The sequence below is a fragment of the Chlorocebus sabaeus genome, chromosome 22 (assembly GCF_047675955.1).
Source record: "Chlorocebus sabaeus isolate Y175 chromosome 22, mChlSab1.0.hap1, whole genome shotgun sequence".
Taxonomy (NCBI): domain Eukaryota; kingdom Metazoa; phylum Chordata; class Mammalia; order Primates; family Cercopithecidae; genus Chlorocebus; species Chlorocebus sabaeus.
The window spans coordinates 31,841,511-31,860,140 of NC_132925.1; the positions used below are offsets into that span (position 1 = coordinate 31,841,511).

The 18,630-nt window shown below is 38.7% G+C and overlaps 1 protein-coding gene across 1 annotated transcript in view; it reads left to right on the forward strand.

The window, feature by feature from the left end:
- The first annotated feature begins 272 nt into the window (after positions 1-272).
- Positions 273-18,630, forward strand: part of TMPRSS7 (transmembrane serine protease 7) — a 39,878-nt gene continuing 21,520 nt past the window's right edge. The window contains exons 1-8 of the mRNA XM_038003308.2: positions 273-403; positions 2,618-2,685; positions 4,104-4,297; positions 5,313-5,351; positions 6,081-6,309; positions 8,203-8,333; positions 9,064-9,176; positions 15,075-15,181. Coding sequence (XP_037859236.2) covers positions 311-403; positions 2,618-2,685; positions 4,104-4,297; positions 5,313-5,351; positions 6,081-6,309; positions 8,203-8,333; positions 9,064-9,176; positions 15,075-15,181 — 974 coding nt within the window. The 5' untranslated portion in view covers positions 273-310. The remainder of the gene's footprint in view (positions 404-2,617; positions 2,686-4,103; positions 4,298-5,312; positions 5,352-6,080; positions 6,310-8,202; positions 8,334-9,063; positions 9,177-15,074; positions 15,182-18,630) is intronic.

The following is an 18,630-nucleotide window of genomic DNA, read 5'->3' on the forward strand; positions in this document are numbered from 1 at the left end:
AAAGTAACACACAAGGGCCATGAGATCCTTTTAATCTTGCTCTTAACTATTTGCCAGAGCTGACAGAAGGAATATTCTGAGATACGGTTATTTGCTGCTGATGAAATAGATGTTGTTACCTATATTTAAAACTTCACAGGCTCTGAACCAGTTAGTATGTAGGTGACTAAAATAAAATTATTTTAGGAGCCTCATACTGACATAGCTCAGACAATTCCTTACTGCCACACAGATGGGAAAGCCTCCCAATCTCGTTCTCTCCTATTTTACAGGTAAGACAGAAAGCAAAGATGCTTTTTACTTTGCTGGGATGTTTCGCATCACCAACATTGAGTTTCTTCCTGAATACCAACAAAAGGAGTCCAGGGAATTTCTTTCCATGGCACGGACTGTGCAGCAAGTGGTGAGGCGATGGGGGTAGAAGGGGTTAGGGTGGAGAGGGTTTGCGGGGAGGTGGGGGATGAAGCTGGAGGGGACCACAAGTGTCACAGGTGAGCAGGGTTTAGGGAAGTAGAGGGCAGGGTAGACAAAGGAAGCTGTCAGAAGAAAACATGAAATTTAGCACATCTTGGCTATAAGATAGAATTTCTCCCCCTGCTCCCACGTTCCAACGTAAAAAAAAAAGAATGGTTCTCTCAGCTTCAGTTTTTCTCAACTGTAAAATAAAGGAATTGGAATCAGATGACCTTTAAAATACCTTCCAGTTCTGAAGTTAGATGCATACCGATTAATTCCACTATTCTACACATTTATTTCAACCTCGATGCACTGGCAATCTCTTCACTGTAAAAAGTAACTTTCTCATTATAGAACTAATAAATATTTATTATAAAAATTAGCAAAATTCAGATGATTATGTTTTAAAAACTAACATCTTCTTTAACGTCATCACCAGAGATAAAGCCCCTTTTTATTCTGAAATACAAGAACAGTGCAATACTGGAATATTATTTTCAATTTTATAAATTAACATTTTCTCTTAGCATGCTATTGCATGCTTCTATGCAAGTAAATCTGCCTTAAAAAAAAATGTGAGTTACAATAGCCTCAAAGTCAGCAAATCCCCATTGATTGAATGTTTAGGCTGTTCCCAATTTTTGCTATAGATAATGTGACAGCAAAGCTACCACATTCTTTGTGAGTATCTCCGATTACTCCCTTAGGTGGTTTCCTAAAAGTATAATTACTTGGACAAATAGAAAAGTATGTATTCATGGCTCTTGGCACATATTACCAACTAGAACGTTGCTGTCAATTTGTATTTCCACGGTACTGGAGAGGGTTGTCATAGTGATGACCTTGACACAATGACTGGCTGTGTAGAAGGAGGAAAGGTGGTGAGAGAGAGGGCACATCAAAGACAATAGTGCTCAGAGCAGCTTTTATTTACTGAATGCCTTCTATATACTGAGTACGTCACTAAACCTTTGCCTCTAATATTTATACAGTCCTGTGTCGCTTAACAATGGAGCTACTGTTGTACAAACATCATAGAGTGTGTGTACACATACATAGCTGGAGTGGCCTACTACACACCCAGGCTAGATGGTATAGCCTACTGCTCCTAAGCCACAAACCTGCATGGCACGTTACTGTACTGAACAGTGTAGCCCATTGTAACACAAATCACTAGATGATAGGAGTCGCTCAGCTCCATCATAATCTTGTGAGACTACTGTCATATGTGTGGTCTGTCATTGACCAAAATGTCATGTGGCATATGATGGTATATCAATTATGTCTCAAATTATCCCAAGGAGGTGGGTGTTTTGATTACCACTTTATAGGTAAAATAAATAAATAAATAAATAAAACAAAACAAAAAAAACCCTGTCTAAACAGGTTTAGGCAACATGTTCTGTGTTGCACAGTGAATTTAAATTTCACAGCTCATATTACTTCCACTACACTTTATAATTTCTAAGGGTAGAAACAAATTTTTTTTTTAATCTTGGGCAATTATGTAGTGGTTTTCAAATTATGTAGGAAGGAGAATACCAGAGAAAATGACTTGGGAGAAGAGAGTGAGTTTGGTTTTAGAAATGCTAGGTGAGGGCCAAGAAGGTAAATCAATTGAAATACAGCTCTCCTTTGAGATTCAATTATGAAGTTTTAAAAGGGCTGGGGCCCTTCCCTAGAGTTTGTTCTGAAGGAGGCTGGTAGACCTGGCTGTGGATACCACTCGCCCCCTAGTGGCCAATATGAGAATGTGTCCTTAAGGATATAGTCAACGCTGCCGCCCTGATAGAAAAGACGTTGGGTCAGATACTGCAGTATGAAAATGTGCTTAAATGAGTTTAATTTGTTAACTGTGGAGAAAACTAACCTTTGGAGTGGGGAGAATACAGAAGTTAAGTTTGAGTTTAAAGAGAGCAATAAATGACTGAGGGTCACTGATTTTTCACAGATAGCAGAATGAAAGTAAGTCACCCAAGATTGTTGCAGGAAGAATTTATTTGAATTCAAGAAATAATGTCTGGGTGTGGGTTAGGGGCTTTTATTTTGAGGCTTGCACTTCTTCTTGCTGGCTGTCAGAGCTTGGGCCTACAACATTTAAGATACTGTAAAAGGAAGTCAAGTATGAAATACTTCAGATACCTCAACTATTCTTTTTCAGATAAACCTGGTTTATACAACATCTGCCTTCTCTAAATTTTATGAGCAGTCTGTTGTTGCAGATGTCAGGTAATGCATGTCCCTCGTTTTGGGATTTCTGTGTTCATTGTTCTAAATTCCATTCAAGGCTATGAAAAGGCTGAGATTCCACCATTCCTAAGTAGCTTCTTGGAGGTGGTTGGGGATTCATACTGTATTAACACAACTAGTGACTCAACTCACTGCCCTGCTTTCATGCTGTGTTTTTGCTCTTTATCTACCAAATCCCGACCTTCTCCCCATAGCTAGAATCCTGAACCCCTATAGCAGTGCTGCTGTGCAAAATGGCCATAAACTTGTCTATCATGTTGGGTGGAGGGTGGAGGCAAAAATAAAGCACAGACCGTGATTTCTGAATGTTCAGTGAAAAACCGGTCAATAGAGATCTTCTGAGAGAAAAGGGAATTCATGGTGAAATAATTTTTAGAAAAAATTGTGCACCATATATTGTATCCCACCCCCACCCACTCCCAATATATCTGCAGAGATTCACAATCCACAATTCACTTTGACATATTAAAGCACTGAGAAGCCTTGGAGTAAAGCAACTTGATTAGTTTCCTTAACCTTCCATTTCTCAAGTCATTTACTGCAGAACGCCATGTTATGTTCCTTTCATAAAACATGGCAGTATTTATGCCATTAGGAGCTCAGGCTCTGGGGGCAGACTGGAAACCAAATTGGGCTTAATTACTGGATCTGCTACTAGCTATGTGACTTGGAGTTGTATTTGGCCTCAGTTTTCTCACCTATAAAATTGGAATAATAATAGGACCTTCTCATAAGATTAAATGGGATAAAGGAAATTTAGCAGAGTATCAAACATTATAATGGTTTTAATTTTTTTTTTTTTTTTTTTTTTTTTGAGACAATCTCACTTTACTGCCCAGGCCGGAGTACAATGGCACGATCTCAGCTCACTGCAACCTCCGCCTCCCGGGTTCAAACAATTCTTCCGGCTCAGCCTCCCGAGTAGCTGTGATTACAGGCACCCGCCACAATGCCTGGCTAATGTTTGTAGTTTTAGTAGAGACGGGGTTTCACCATGTTAGTCAGGCTGGTCTCAAACTCCTGACCTCAGGTAATCTGCCTGCCTCGGCCTCCCAAAGTGCTGGGATTACAGGCGTGAGCCACCGCGCCCCGCCACGGTTTTAAATTTTAATGGCAGTGAATACTGATTGATATCCATTAGAAATAGCATATTCTCCATGGAGATGCAACTATACAGTAATGGTTTTAGATTAGAATCCAACACAATAGTCTGAATACATTTAACATGATGCTGTCCTTTGCCAATCTTCATAACAGAAGTCAATGACTACCTAAAGAAGGGAGCTAGCTTCAGTTGAAGGATGTGCTCACTGGCCTTACCTTGAATCTATTAGCTGGGTACTGCTTCTCTGTAAAGTCCTGTGAGGTCCCTGACGATCTCTCTTTTTTCGTTATAGCAGCAACAACAAAGGTGGCCTCCTTGTCCACTTTTGGATTGTGTTCGTCATGCCACGCGCCAAAGGCCACATCTTCTGTGAAGACTGTGTGGCCGCCATCTTGAAGGACTCCATCCAGACAAGCATCATAAACCGGACCTCTGTGGGGAGCTTGCAGGGTCTGGCTGTGGACATGGACTCTGTGGTACTAAATGGTGATTGTTGGGTAATTCTCCTTTAGCATTCCTTCCTACAGCACTCCGGGTACTTGCCATGATTATAGTCAACATTTAACGAAGCATTACAATGTGGGATTATCCCACAATCCCAGGAGCGCAGGATTAACTAAAGACGTTGGAGCTATGTTAGTAAAGCAAAAATACAGCGATTGAACAATAGATTTGGGGAAAATATTCATATGAAATTGAATGTATTACTGTGTACCTCTACCTACCTTTATTCAGTTCATGCATCGTCAAACTAAGTCCCCAAAGAACAAAGACCTAGACAAGGAAGGATTTTGCTGAGGTTTATCGTGTTACTTTACTTGCCCAGACAGACTGTCCCTTTACTGTGTAATGCTGTCCAGCACTCCAAAACAGCTTGCTTCATAGCCTCAAATGCAAATTTCATTGTTTTCCTTGATAGTAAAGTGGCTTAATGATTGCATAACTCAAAATTTATGCAGTTTTCTGTTTTGATTTAAATTTTATATATAAAATACATATATGAACATGTTATAAATATATTATAAATTTCTGTGTATTTAAAAATATATAAGTATATTATATACACACACACATACACTAGGCATATGGTAGGTAGCTGACAAATATTTGTTAAATAAATGAAAAATCTCATAGAAAATTTTGCATCCCATGTATTATTTCATATATAGGACTAATATCATATTTGTTTGGTTGCTTTTTCACCTTTGAAAATATTTGAAACTTGCAACTACAATTTCAAGGATACAAAGGTAAAGAGAATAGTACAGTGAACTCTCATACACCCATCACTCAGCTTCGACAACTATCAGCTCACTCGCAACTCTTCTATTTGATCTCTAAATACCTAAACTACCTCATCCTCACTGGATTATTTTAAAGTAAATCCCAGATGTGTTTGATTGCTTTTAAAGAAGGACTGAAAATAATTTTTACTAAGCAAAATTCTAACAAAATGAAATGTTGGGATTCAGTCTCTTGTCTATGTGCTTTTTCAATGCAGCTGGGCTTCGGTCGGATTACTCGTCAACCATAGGATCTGGTAAATTCTTTCATGTGGTTCCCCCTCCTCCCACGTTAATATGGTTTTTGGCTGTAATTTTCATTTTCTAATTGATGGTATTTGTTAGTGCTCTTTTAATTGCAAGTGACAGAAATGCATTCAAACTGGCTTAAGCACAAAAGAAACTTAACTGGCTCATGTAAGTGGGACATACATGGAATGTGCTAGCATTAGTCATGGTTGAGTCTAGGATCTAAAATAAAAATATCATCAGAACTCTGCATCTCTGCCTACTTCTATGGAGACTTCGTTATCAAGTTATGCTCTTTCACTGTGGTTGTAACAAGGACCACCAAGCAGATCCAAACTTATAATTTATCATTTTCTCAACCACGGTGAAAACCACCTCCACGTATTTCCTGACTGCTCTTGCAGAAGTCCTGGGGCTGACTCTCATTGTCTGGATTGACTGACATGCCTATTCTTTAAATGACTTCTTTGACTCTGATTGGCCAGCCTGGGTTATGTGCCCACCTCTGAAGCTAGGGGTGAGTTTAACCCCAACCAAACTATATAGACAGAGTGCGGGTAGTTTCTAAAGCCAAAGTGCAGGGCTGTTACCCGAAGGCAGGGAAGTGGACCTAGGCTGGCAAAGGCAGCATATGTCCTTCATATGACCTCTTTTGCTCTTTACTTTTCTATAAAGATTTCTTTTTTTAGAAAAATCATTCCTAAAATAAAGAAAGGAAAATGGTGCTGTCTCCACAGACAAAGGCTGCTCTCAGTACTTCTATGCAGAGCATCTGTCTCTCCACTACCCGCTGGAGATTTCTGCAACCTCAGGGAGGCTGATGTGTCATTTCAAGCTGGTGGCCATAGTGGGCTACCTGATTCGTCTCTCAATCAAGTCCATCCAAATCGAAGCCGACAACTGTGTCACTGACTCCCTGACCATTTATGACTCCCTTTTGCCCATCCAGAGCAGCATCTTGTACAGGTACGATGCAGGTACTCTTCTTGGCGGGTAAAAAGATTTTTTACAACCTCTGTTTTACAGTATCTGTGTTCCCCCTGGATTTTTTTAAAAACAGTTTTTGTGTGCACACATGAGGTCGATGACTGACCCATGCCCTATTTAGTATCCATTATACTTCAGTACCCTCGCCAGAGCCTATCAGACTCAATGTTTGTTTTCTACTTGTAGGAAATACTCTCAAAGTCAGTACAGCAAGAACTTCATCCAATATACCTGAAATATAACATACTTTGTTTAATTTTAATTTATTGAAATAAAAATGAAGTCTACTGTTTCAACAGTGTGAGAATAAATATCCTATGATGATTGCATCACATTAGTAAACAATTAAATTCTTTTCTCATTACAAAGATAACACATGTTTATTGTAGAAAATTAGGTCAGAGGAAACAGTATCAATTACTTTACAATCTCCTTATTCAGAAGAAATTTCTGTTATATTTTAGCATAAATCCTTTCATTCATGTATATGTAATAACACACACATATACATACCATAGTATTTTTTACTTAATAGTAGATATTTATTTATGGATGCTTAGTATTTGGTAAACTAATAATGAATTAGGCTTTATTAAGAAAGTATTTATTACTCACTGTGCTGAAAAGGTACGTAAATTATCCTATTATTTTTAACCGTGTCTATGGATGTATGTAACAATGCTTTATGTGTGTATGTAGGTGTTTATATTTTGTTGATGAATGTGCATGTTAAAAATTCAAACACTAGGTAAGAATATGCAGTGAAAAGTAAGTTTGCCACTGATGCCCATTCTTCCATCATTATCAGCTTCTTTTCTTCCTTTCAGACATATTTACATATCTCATTTAATCCTCAGCACAATGCTATGAGGAGCATACTATTATTATTACTACTGAGGCAGGAGAATAGGATCTGGAGGCAGGGAATTTACGGCCAATTAGTGCTGACTTCCTAAAGCTGATTCAAAGGGAAACAACAAGATCTCGGGGCAGGGAACCTAAGCCCAATTAATGTAAACTTCCTAAAACTAAACCAAAGGGAAAAGCCCCATCACCCTACAACCCTCTCGCTTCCACCACTTCTCAGGTGGAAAGGGAAAGCACCCTGATTGGCCTCAGGCTAAGCCCGGGCCATCCCTTCAGCTGCATATGGCACCAATTTACCTCGACCTTTAATTAGCCATGGACCAAATCCTTCATCCAGATAAGGCGTAGCTGATAGGGACCTCACAAGGAGCACTTAAAACCCCAAATACTTTGTAACTGGGGCCTTGAACCGCTTGCTCTAGTCCACTCCCACCCTGTGGAGTGCTTTAATAAATCCCTGCTTTCCTTTCTCATTTCTGTTTCATTCCTTTGTTGCTTTGTGCATTTTGCTCAATTCTTTGTTTAAAATGCCAAGGACCTGGACGACTCACATGGCCTTTGTTCTGGTAACACTACCATTGCATAGAAGAGAAACTGGTGCTTACAAAGATTTAAGCTTGGCATCTTTCATCCATTTACATAATGGAGCTGACTTTTGAATCCAGTTTTCCTTAGGGCAGAGTCCAGGACCTTAGCCATTAGATACACTACTTTTATACCGTATTTCTGCTCAAGGAGCATCCAGTGACAGGCATCCCAGAGAATTCTCTGGTAGAGGTTCCTACACAAAAATGTATCTACCTTTTCCGGCTCTGTAGTGCTCTGTGGCTACTAATGGATGAGGTTCTGGTTGGGAGAGAGTCCCAAGAACTGAGTGGATGGATTGAACGGATGGCCCAGGAAACCTGTGGAATCATTTTGAATGGAGACCCATTTCTCGAACAGGAGACCCATTTCTCAAATAATGTATTATTCATGTACTTTTGTTTTATTATCTGCTTTCAGAATTTGTGAACCCACAAAAATATTAATGTCATTTGTTTCTACAAATAATCTCATGTTGGTGACATTTAAGGCTCCTCATATACGGAGGCTCTCAGGAATCCGGGCATATTTTGAGGTCATTCCAGAACAAAGTAAGTCTTCCCCAGTTATGCAGAAGTCACTTTTAGAAATATTTGTTATGATAGCCTATTCTTATCTTTCTGGAGGCTGTGTTATAATATTCATTTTATTAGTCTGGGACTCTGAATAAGGGTCCAGTCAGAAGAGAGAGACCATATTGGTTATTTGGACACAATGAATTCTTAAGAACTATTAACTTAGTATAAAGGTGTTAATAAGGTTACTCAAAAGGTGAATAGGACAAGAAGAGAAATGTCAGGTACCATGGATGTAACATGTGCAGAAAGTAACTATCATCCCTAGGGCTGGGTGAACAAAGGAAAGAGGTTGGGATTATCTCAGTTTAGAGCATAGAAGAGAGAATATGAGGGATGGAACTCAGGCCTCTGAGGAGGGATTGCTGTTCAGCTGTTGCTGGTGTCTCTGAGTTCAGAACTATGTTTTTAAAGAAAGTAATAGCATCTTGCAGATCTGCAGCCAAAATATATGATTTGAAAACAAACATAGAATTTCAGAATAAGCATTTTAGCTATACATCTGTAGGGTGGTATTTCTTTCTTCTGAAAGAACAAACAAACAAACAAAAAAAACCAAAAAACAAAAAAAAGCACAAAGTTTAAGAAATGTATAAAGCTTGTCGATCAAGGAAGTGTGCATTAGTAATTAAATGAATGTATGAAGTGTATGTTTCCATAATCTCACAGCTGCGAATCATTGTGTGTCACTGGGTATCTTTTTCAGAGTGTGAAAACACAGTGTTGGTCAAAGAAATCACTGACTTTGAAGGGAAAATTTCAAGCCCATATTACCCGAGCTACTATCCTCCAAAATGCAAGTGTACCTGGAAATTTCAGGTAGCCTAGTTCTACCAGTGTCTTAGAAAAATATGACTGCTCTATTTTTAATAACATGAATTTCATTACCTTTATTTTTAATTACAAAAGAATATTGCTTAATTTTATAAAATTTCAGTATTATTGAAACATATTATTTAGAACGCAACACTTTTCTGTAATTTCAACTCTCTGCCCACAAATGAACTACTCTTAGCAGACCGGAACTTGTTTCTTAAATTTGTTTGTGTTGAAAATGCAAAGGCATTGTTGAAGGTTCAAACAATTATTTTATTATGATAGAGCACATTCATCCATTTTAAATTACTTCATCACTAGCATTGTAATAGGAATAATAATAAAGTAATACATTGGATTAGTCAATACAGTCAGCCCTCTATATCTGCAGGTTTGGCATCTGTGGATTAAACCAATCACAGATCAAAAAATTTTACAAACACACACAATAAAATACAACAATAAAAAATAATATAAATAAAAAACAATACAACATAACAACTATTTACATAGAATATAATTGTATTAGGTATTATAAGTAATCTATAGATGATTTAAAGTATAGGAGAGGATGTGCATAGATTACACGCAAATACTACACAATTTTACATAAAATACTTCAGTATCTGAGAATTTTGGTATCTGTGGGGTTCCTGTAACCAATCCTCCACAGATAGCAAGGGACAACTGTATTATATTTCAGTTGTATAAGCAAACCAGAGTGCAAATGTATACGAAATATCTGTCTATCTATTATCTGTCTATCATCTATCTCTCTATCTCTATCTATCTATCATCTATCTATATCTATATATATATGTATGTATGTATGTATGTATGTATCTATCTATCTATCTATCTATCTATCTATCTATCTATCTATCTGTCTCTGTTATCTATCTATCTCTCCCTCTGGTGCTAGATAAGGCATTTATTTATTTTTTTTTTTTTTAAATCTTAGTAAACTGTTTTTTTCTTTCTCCACCTATAATATCACATGGAGACAGGGCAAAGTGTCACTTTTGTTCATTCAGGATATACATATAAACTCATTGTTGTGTGGCATAGCAATTAGATAAATTAGATGTAAATGGCAAGCAGTATGTTGTTTGCATTTATTCAATATATTATTGAACAACTACTATGGGCCAGGCACTCAGGCATGATTCCGGACACGGGGGATCCATGAAATCAGACACACACGCACAGCAGCAGCCCTGCTCTCATGGAGCTTACCTTCCAGTAGGGGAAGGCAAGTAATAAACAAACAAGTTAAATATGCATAATATGTCTCATAATGATAAAATGCTATGGAGAAAAATAAAGCAGGGAAGGGGGCTCTATAGCTTGAGTTGGGGGTGGGAGGTGTGAAGGATAACAAGTTAGGTGTTTGTTATCTTAAATAGGATGGTCAGGGAAAGTCTTGCTGACAAGGGGACATTTGCACATAAACCTAAAAGATGAGGGTACTAACCTTGTAAATACCAGGATAAGAATGTTGCAGGCAAAGGGAACAGCTGAGCCAGGGACTCTGAGGCAGGAGGGTGCTTAACGCATATATATTTTTTTGTGCATAGTCATAATAGTTAAAATAATTTCATTACTCTACCCAAACCTGTAAGTTGGTGTCCATACCCTGATGGCATGTATCCTTAAATTTAAAAAAAAAAATCATTATTACAAATATTTCCAAAGTAGTTAAGAGATAAAGGTGCTGGACCCTTGCTCACTGCCAGATTCTCAAGGCTTCAGGGCAGCAGAAATGCAGGGCCTCAGATGAGCAGTGAGTCTGAGGAGGAGAGGAAAAGAGGAGATAAAAAAATGGGTTAGGGAAGGAAAAGGGAAAGGAAACAAATCTCCATTTCTTCAGTCTCTCCACAAAGCAGATTTACCTTCTGGAGTTCATGTGATAGCAGAAGACAGTGCCATTCTCAAAAGCTCTGTCAAATGTTTGAAATTCCTTTGAGATAAAATAAAGGTTGACTTCTTAATAATCCATGGCCTTAACATGAAAAATTTAAAACTTTGTTGGGACTTTTAGTCAGGGTGTGAATAAGAATATTGGATCATTTAGTGTTTTGCTAGGGGTTGGGGGTGAGAAATGCTGAAGAAAAAAAAAAAAGACTTTGTAAGGAAAAGGCCATCCCAGTGGGCAAGTGAGGAGTGGGAGAAAGGAGGCGGGAAACACCAGGACCAACGTGTTAGCCGTGGTCATCTCAGAGAGCAAGTTTGTTCTCCTCAGTGTGCAGGTTAAATAAAGCTGTTCCTTTTCAGAAAGCTTTGAAAACATGAGAGCATGTTACTGTGAATGGAAATCAGTGTAAAACATATTGACTTTTTTCACCTGTGAAATAGCTTTGAATTTATTAAAAAATAACTAAGAGCTAGATGACTTAAGTAACAAAAATATTGACTCATCATGATAAAAGTTTTTTACACAAAAGTTAGTTTATATTCTCAATCCATCTTTGTGTCTGGTTCCATTTTGAAATTTGCTGAAGAGCAATCAACTCCCTTTGCAAACTCACTTTCAGCTGAGTTTTAAGGTCTTATTTATCTGAGAAGGATTAACTCCTGCTACAGCTTAAAGTCCACCTGATTCTTCTCTCAAGCTCTCTTGTCCACTCAACAATGCTTATTAAATGTCTGCCACGTGTCAGGCTCTATATGGGGATGCCTAGTAGCAAGATAAAGTCCTTGTTCTCATGGAGCTTACAGACTACAGGGGAATATGGAACAAATAAGTATAACCAGAAAAGGGTGTTGAGTTTATATTATGTTGTCTGTATTTGTTTAGCACTTCAGTGTTTTTGGCAACATATTTTTATTTGCCCTTCAAAACACACCTCTAATATAGAAGATATATTCTTAGCACATTTTATAGGTATGGAAAAAGAGATGGGTCAAACCATTTGCTAGGGATCACTCAAACAGAAAGTGACCCAGGTAGGACTAGAAGGAATCATGCCTTCTCCATGAATAAATTCAGCCCCTTCTCCTTGTCTGGGTTTCTGAAGATGTTCTGCTTCCCTACATTTCTTAACAATCACTTAGCTGAACATTTACCTCCTCCCCTCTTTTCGTATTCCAACACATTTTCTTATAGAATCTTAGAAAAGGAAAATGGAGCAGTGCTTTGAATTGTTTTTATCACAAAAGTCATCAGCACAGCACCATCCAATTTAGGTCCACCAGGCAGAAGCACGGATTTTTATGGGCCATGTAAGTCACCTCCTTATATCACTTAGGAAATGCACAAGATTCCCCAGAAGGGAGCCCCGCTCCCTGCTTCTGTGAAGGAAATATGCAATCAGTTTTACCACAGAAATTTTCACTGCCCATCTGAGGTGGGCTCTTGGGTTGTGTACACACGATCCCTGGCAAATTAGGGGTGGCTGAAAGATATGGCCTCTTGCATCCTATCACCATCACTGACCAGAGAAATATTTAAATATTACAGGTCCAGTTCCCAACGCAAAGGCAGAGGATAGGGAACAGAAACAGAGAACACAGAACATATAATAGTGGACTTATTTTTTGTTCACTTGTTGAAATAGCCTGCAATGCATTGTGAAACTAAATGTCACCCCTCTGTTTGTCAAGGAGGTTAATGTAAGTAATGCCTCTTGGCCAATCTGTATGCAAATGTAGAATTGTGTGCAATTCTGTATTAGTGGAATCAGTGTGCCAGGGAACTCATTTCTTTTCACTATGGAGGAACTCTGTGGATTGGAAGGTAGTGTTGCATATAAATCCATTTTTATTTTGAAGCTTTGGAATACAGTGAAAATGCCTAACTGAGCTTCTTGTAGAAGACTGCACTGGAAGATATTCTTACATTATAAGATTTACATTAGTTACTTAACATATTTATTATCTCTCCGTTTGCATGTTTTTTATGTGAAGAAATAACCAGATGAGAAGACTTTAAAAAATTGATATGTGTTCTCATGAGCCCTGGGTTTTCGGTAAATATAAGACCATCCCTTTCCGATTGAGCCCCCCATGTTGGTATCCAAGCAGCCTGTTACACCGGGAAAAGGGTGACCTTCAGAGACATGCAGGGCTGGTTTGAATCTGTGGGCTCCATTTTTTAACCTTGGGAAAGTTACTTATCTTGGTTAGTCTTGGTTTTTTCTTCTGTGCAATGGGATTCACACCACCTGCATAACAGGGTTGTTGTGATGTTTAAGTGAGAAACATAAAGCACCTGATTCATTCTCCCTCAAAGGTAGGTGGTGAGGGGTGGTTTACTCTATTCAAATGCTCATGGGAAACAAACAAACACACGCGCACACACACACACACACACAGAGCATAACATATAATGCGATGACATAACTAAAACCAAACGTCTTTCAGAGCAATACAAGTAATGGGTAAAATTCACCTAAAGAAAAAGACAATAAGATTGAATTACAAAGTATTACCTAAAACTGAACTTTATGTTATTTTCAAAAGACAAAATGAACTAAAAAGCACCTCAATAAGGCTGAACAAAAACGATGGGCAATGTATCAGGCAATTTATAAACAACAAAATGCAGAGTTTACAATCTTAGTACCAGGCAACACTGAAATCAGGGCAACGACATCCCTGATTTGCAAGTACGAGACAAAAAGCAATCTGTAACGATAAAGACGATGATCCGTAAGATCTAATTATGTCAATTGTTTATGCAGCAAATGAAACAGCATTAATACTCATAAATCAAAAACAAGTGGAAATACAAAGAGAGAAGTGGGCAATGCCGGCTAGGCACAGTGGCTCACGCCTGTAATCCCAACACTTTCGGAGGCTGAGGCGGGTGGATCACTTGATTTGTGATCACTTGATCACAGGAGTTTGAGACCAGCCTGGGCAATGTGGTGAAACTCTGTCTCTATAAAGATTATTTGATAAAAAAAGTAAAAAAAAATAAGCAAAGAAGTGGGCAATGCTTAAATAAGGAATTTTAAGTCTCTTCATTCATGACAGAGATAGTGGAGGACAATAAATCAGGCAAAGCAGGATATTAAATACTGAATATCATGCACATGAGTTTCATATTATATATATGCAGACTACTCCTTTTTTTTAAAGTGACCGTGAAACATTCATAAATTTGATCACAAAATTATAAAAATTTAAAGCACTGTAAATGATACTCTTATTCAACTGAGATAGAGTTAGAAAGCTTGAAAATGGATGAACCCAAATTTGACTCTCTTAAATGTAAAAATTCCTTAAATAATTCCTGGGTCAAAGTGAAAATCAAAACTAAAACTTTGTCATATCAGACATAATACAGATGTATACCACAAAACGCAACAAAAAAGTCAGTTGCATAGTGTATGTGTGTGTGTGGAGTGGTGTGGTGCATGCGCGCGTGTGCACGCGCACACACACACGTGTTTGCTCATACACGAAGGCAGCTTTCTCTTTTAATGTCTTCCGAGAAGATCTAGGGGTGACTCACTAAGAGCCTTCAGAAATACTGAATTTAATATGAAGAGGAGGCTGATTCATTTCTCCTTTGTCTAAAGAGTCTGAATGATGCTTTAAATCAACTGTGTCATATGTACATCAAAAGAGGAAGGTGTTTACACTCATTAACAAGTGGGTGTTTTTAAAGTTAAGTTCACACTAACAGGGAGAAACTGAAACCCAGAGATGCTGACATGTGTCAAGTCATCCCGCTCCACTTAGGACCCAGCATCTGCTCCCTGAATACATGGCTGCCTGCTTCCTTCTTCAGAACGCTCTCCTCCTTATCCTGCTTTGTTCGGGAGAACTGGTTTATCCCACTAAGGGCCACAGGGTGCAAGGAGTAGAATGGCCTTAAAACAACAAGCCAAGGGAATAAGTAAATACGTCCTTTGATTGAAGCATTTTTTTCTGATTTAATGTTTGTTTTCACAGACTTCTCTATCAACTCTTGGCATAGCACTGAAATTCTATAACTATTCAATAACCAAGAAGAGTATGAAAGGCTGTGAGCATGGATGGTGGGAAATTAATGAGCACATGTAAGTGATTTTCATATGTGAGGCATCTGACGAAAGGTTCATAGCTGTGTGTTCCTTGTTCTCAAAGAGTTTGTGCTTTACCATTTACAGTTAGCGAAACTGAGGGATATAGGAGTTATGTAACTTGCTCAAGGTCATGCAGCTCATGAGTGATCGAGGCAAGATTCAAACTCATGTCTTAGGGCTCCTCCCCCACCACTGCTCTCTGCTGCTGGGCTATAGATACGTATATTCCACACTTCACACGAGTATTTGGCAGATGAGTTTTTCAAATCCTGGATCCGTGGGGGAATATAATAAATTGGGGTTCTGCTGGAAAAAAATGTTGGAGACCATTGACCAATTCTGTGTGGTAGGAGAGTCCCAGTTGGCCTGGCTAGATCCTGAGGCTGGGAAATGGGTTGAAGCTAATCAGAAATCTAGGGGCTTAAGGTTAGAACCAATCTACTTGGCTCTAGAACCAATGTACTAGGTGCTCACTCTCACTCTTAATTTGTCCCTTAATTGTTGTTGTTGATTTACTTATAAACCTATAACAGATTAAATAGGCACTGAATTAAATAGTTTTGTTTTTTTGTTTTGCTTTTTTATTTTTGTTTTTTTGAGACAGAGTTTTGCTCTGTCACCCAGGCTGGAGTGCTGTGGTGCGATCTTGGCTCACTGCAACCTTTGTTTCCTGGTTTCAAGCAATTCTCCTGCCTCGGCCTCCCAAGTAGCTGGGACTATAGGCATGCACCACCATACCTGGCTAATTTTTGTAGTGTTAGTAGAGATGGAGTTTTGCCATGTTGGCCAGGCTAGTGTCAAACTCCTGACCTCAAGTGATCCACCTTCCCTAGCCTCCCAAAGTTCCAGGATTCCAGGCATGAGCCACCATACCCGGCCCCTGAATAGGTTTTCAAAAATACAGCATGCCCTGTCTTGACCACGGAATAGCTTCTCAGTTCACTTTCAGAAAATTCTGTGAAGTTAAAGGATTTGCCTGCTACTTCTTTGTTCATTGTTATTCTATGAGTGAAACCTTCCCTTTCTAAGTGCTTTTTCAGAAAAAACTTCTTTCAATCCCTTCGGACAGACTACTTTCAAAATAACTCGTCCTGTCTTCATTAGAATAGGGCTTATCAAATTTAAGGACATTCTTGGATTCATATTAAAATACAGACCGTATTATTTTGGGGAGTGTAATTGAATCGAGGCTCTATTTTGTGGGAGTCAGAAGACCCGGGTTCAAGTTCCAGCTCTATCATTTAGTAGCTACATTAACTAGGGCAAATTATTTAACTTCTTTGAGTTTTAGTTGGTGAAATGAGGTAATGATTCTTAATAAGTTTTTTCTTGTTTGTTATTTGGTTAGAATTTACGAAATCATGTATACTACAAAGCAAAAAATACTAGCTATTATTAATATGAATAATAAGATTGTTTTTGAAATGACACTTGTTGGATAAACACTATAGAACGTGCCCCCAAGGCTTTAAAGATACTGCATTTTGGTATTTAAATAAAATACAGATCCAGAAAACAAATCTTTATAAATCTTTTGTGAAGGTGTAAGCCTATGACAGAGCTGTGCTTTGAAAATGAGGGACTATTTTATTCCTAAATCACAACGACTACCCCAGATGTGTTTATTGCTGCCTAAGTAGGAGCAGTATCTGCTCCCAAGCAATACCAGGAAAGCTCTCTGAGCCCCATCCTTTCCTAAAGGGCCAGTTCTTCACTAGGCTTGTGGGCTGGCTGAAATCCTATCAGATTCATTTGATGCTTCCTTACCCTCAGCATTTAAAATGCCAGCCCTTCACATTATCAGTACTTTTCATCTAAAAAGGAAAAGCTCTAATTGTGCTAACTAGACACCTTGCTGAACAGTTAGCCTAAGGAAATTAAGGCTATAATGGGGAAGGAGGAAAAAGTCATCCTGACTGGAAGAAGCCTAATGATCTCCTCTAGCCAGCCTGGGGGTGAGGTGTGCATGCTACGGCAGCTGGACTGCTGTATATGAACCGCGAAGAAATGGATAGCCTTTTTACCAAGATTTAGCATGGCAGAACTGCTTTGGTGTGCTAGAGTTTAGCATCAGACCAATTCGCATCCAAATCTTGGTTCTATTTACTTGCTATTTGAACTTCAGCAAGTTATTTCACGTCTTTATGTCTTAGTTTCCTCACTTGTCATGTGTCTGTCTAGATAAATTGACCCTTGCTGGCTTTCTCCAGTTTCTCAGTTTCAAAACATTCATTTCATAAGCCACCATTATTCCTCATTGCATACTCCCCCCTTTTAAACTCCAGTGCAAGCATGTGATCTCTTTCCTCTTGATTCCCCTTAACATGCCTAGCAAGGCTCATCTTTGCAAGGAAACGCTACTAAATGTTAATGGTGAGCGCAAAGAAAATCACTATGAGATTCAGATAACATAATCAGCATGTTTTTAAGAGCACAGGATTCTGATCTCAAGATGGCCAACTCGGACTCCAAAAGTTTGGCATGGCTTAGCTTTCAGGTGCCTCTCAGACCCTGGCTCCCAGTTAGCCAGAAGGACATCTGCACTTGCCATCTCTTCCTCATACCTCAGGAGTTGGCTAATAGCTTATCAGTTCCGGTACTTCAGCCAATTGCGAAAGACTCTTCCTGAGAAACACGTGAATGCTTTCCTCCTTTAATCCTTAAAATCATAGGCTATCTGTGCTCCTGAATGCCAGTGTCTGATCCATGGAACATTCCTGTTTCCCAAGTGCTTTAGGGGCCTAGAGTGATAGGCATTACAGGTTCCAGTGGAGGTCGTTACCCCCAAGCCTTGTGTCTGCTGTCTCCCATCAAGATCTTGCGGTTTCTCTGTGGGAAGAGCCTCATCTACACAGGGCAGTGGACTAACTTAGGGGCCTGCAATATAATAATACTGCATGCTCCACTAACCACAGTGCTAATGTAGTGAAAATTATTAACAGGAGGGACATTTTCTCAAAAGGATACCAGGGGGCATTAGGTGATGAGAGGTAATTAAAAATAATCAAGGTAGGGAAATATTGGAGACAGACATTAATTCTTTGAAATTTTGCCAGGGACAAGCCCTTATGTGCATGTCAGATTTCAATTTACATTGAAATAATGTTGTCTTTTGCTTTTAGTCTTGCTGGAATTCTTTGCATATTTTCAGCCTGAACGAATGGACTCCACTTTGTTTGGCAGAGAGGCTTGTGGACAAAAGCAGGCAATTCTTATGTTACACAGGTTTTCACATTGTAAAAGGAAAGAAAACAGAGATAATTAAATCTGTATATCTTTGGATCATAAGTGATGGTAAAGAAAGCAACAGGTCAATGGTGCTATTATTGTTCTATTAAGCAGAAGAGAAAATAAAGAGGGCAGAAGTTACTTGATCACAGTCACATGGCCTAGATTGAATAACTACCATTAGCTCTACCATACGTATCTCTGTTTGTGAAAAC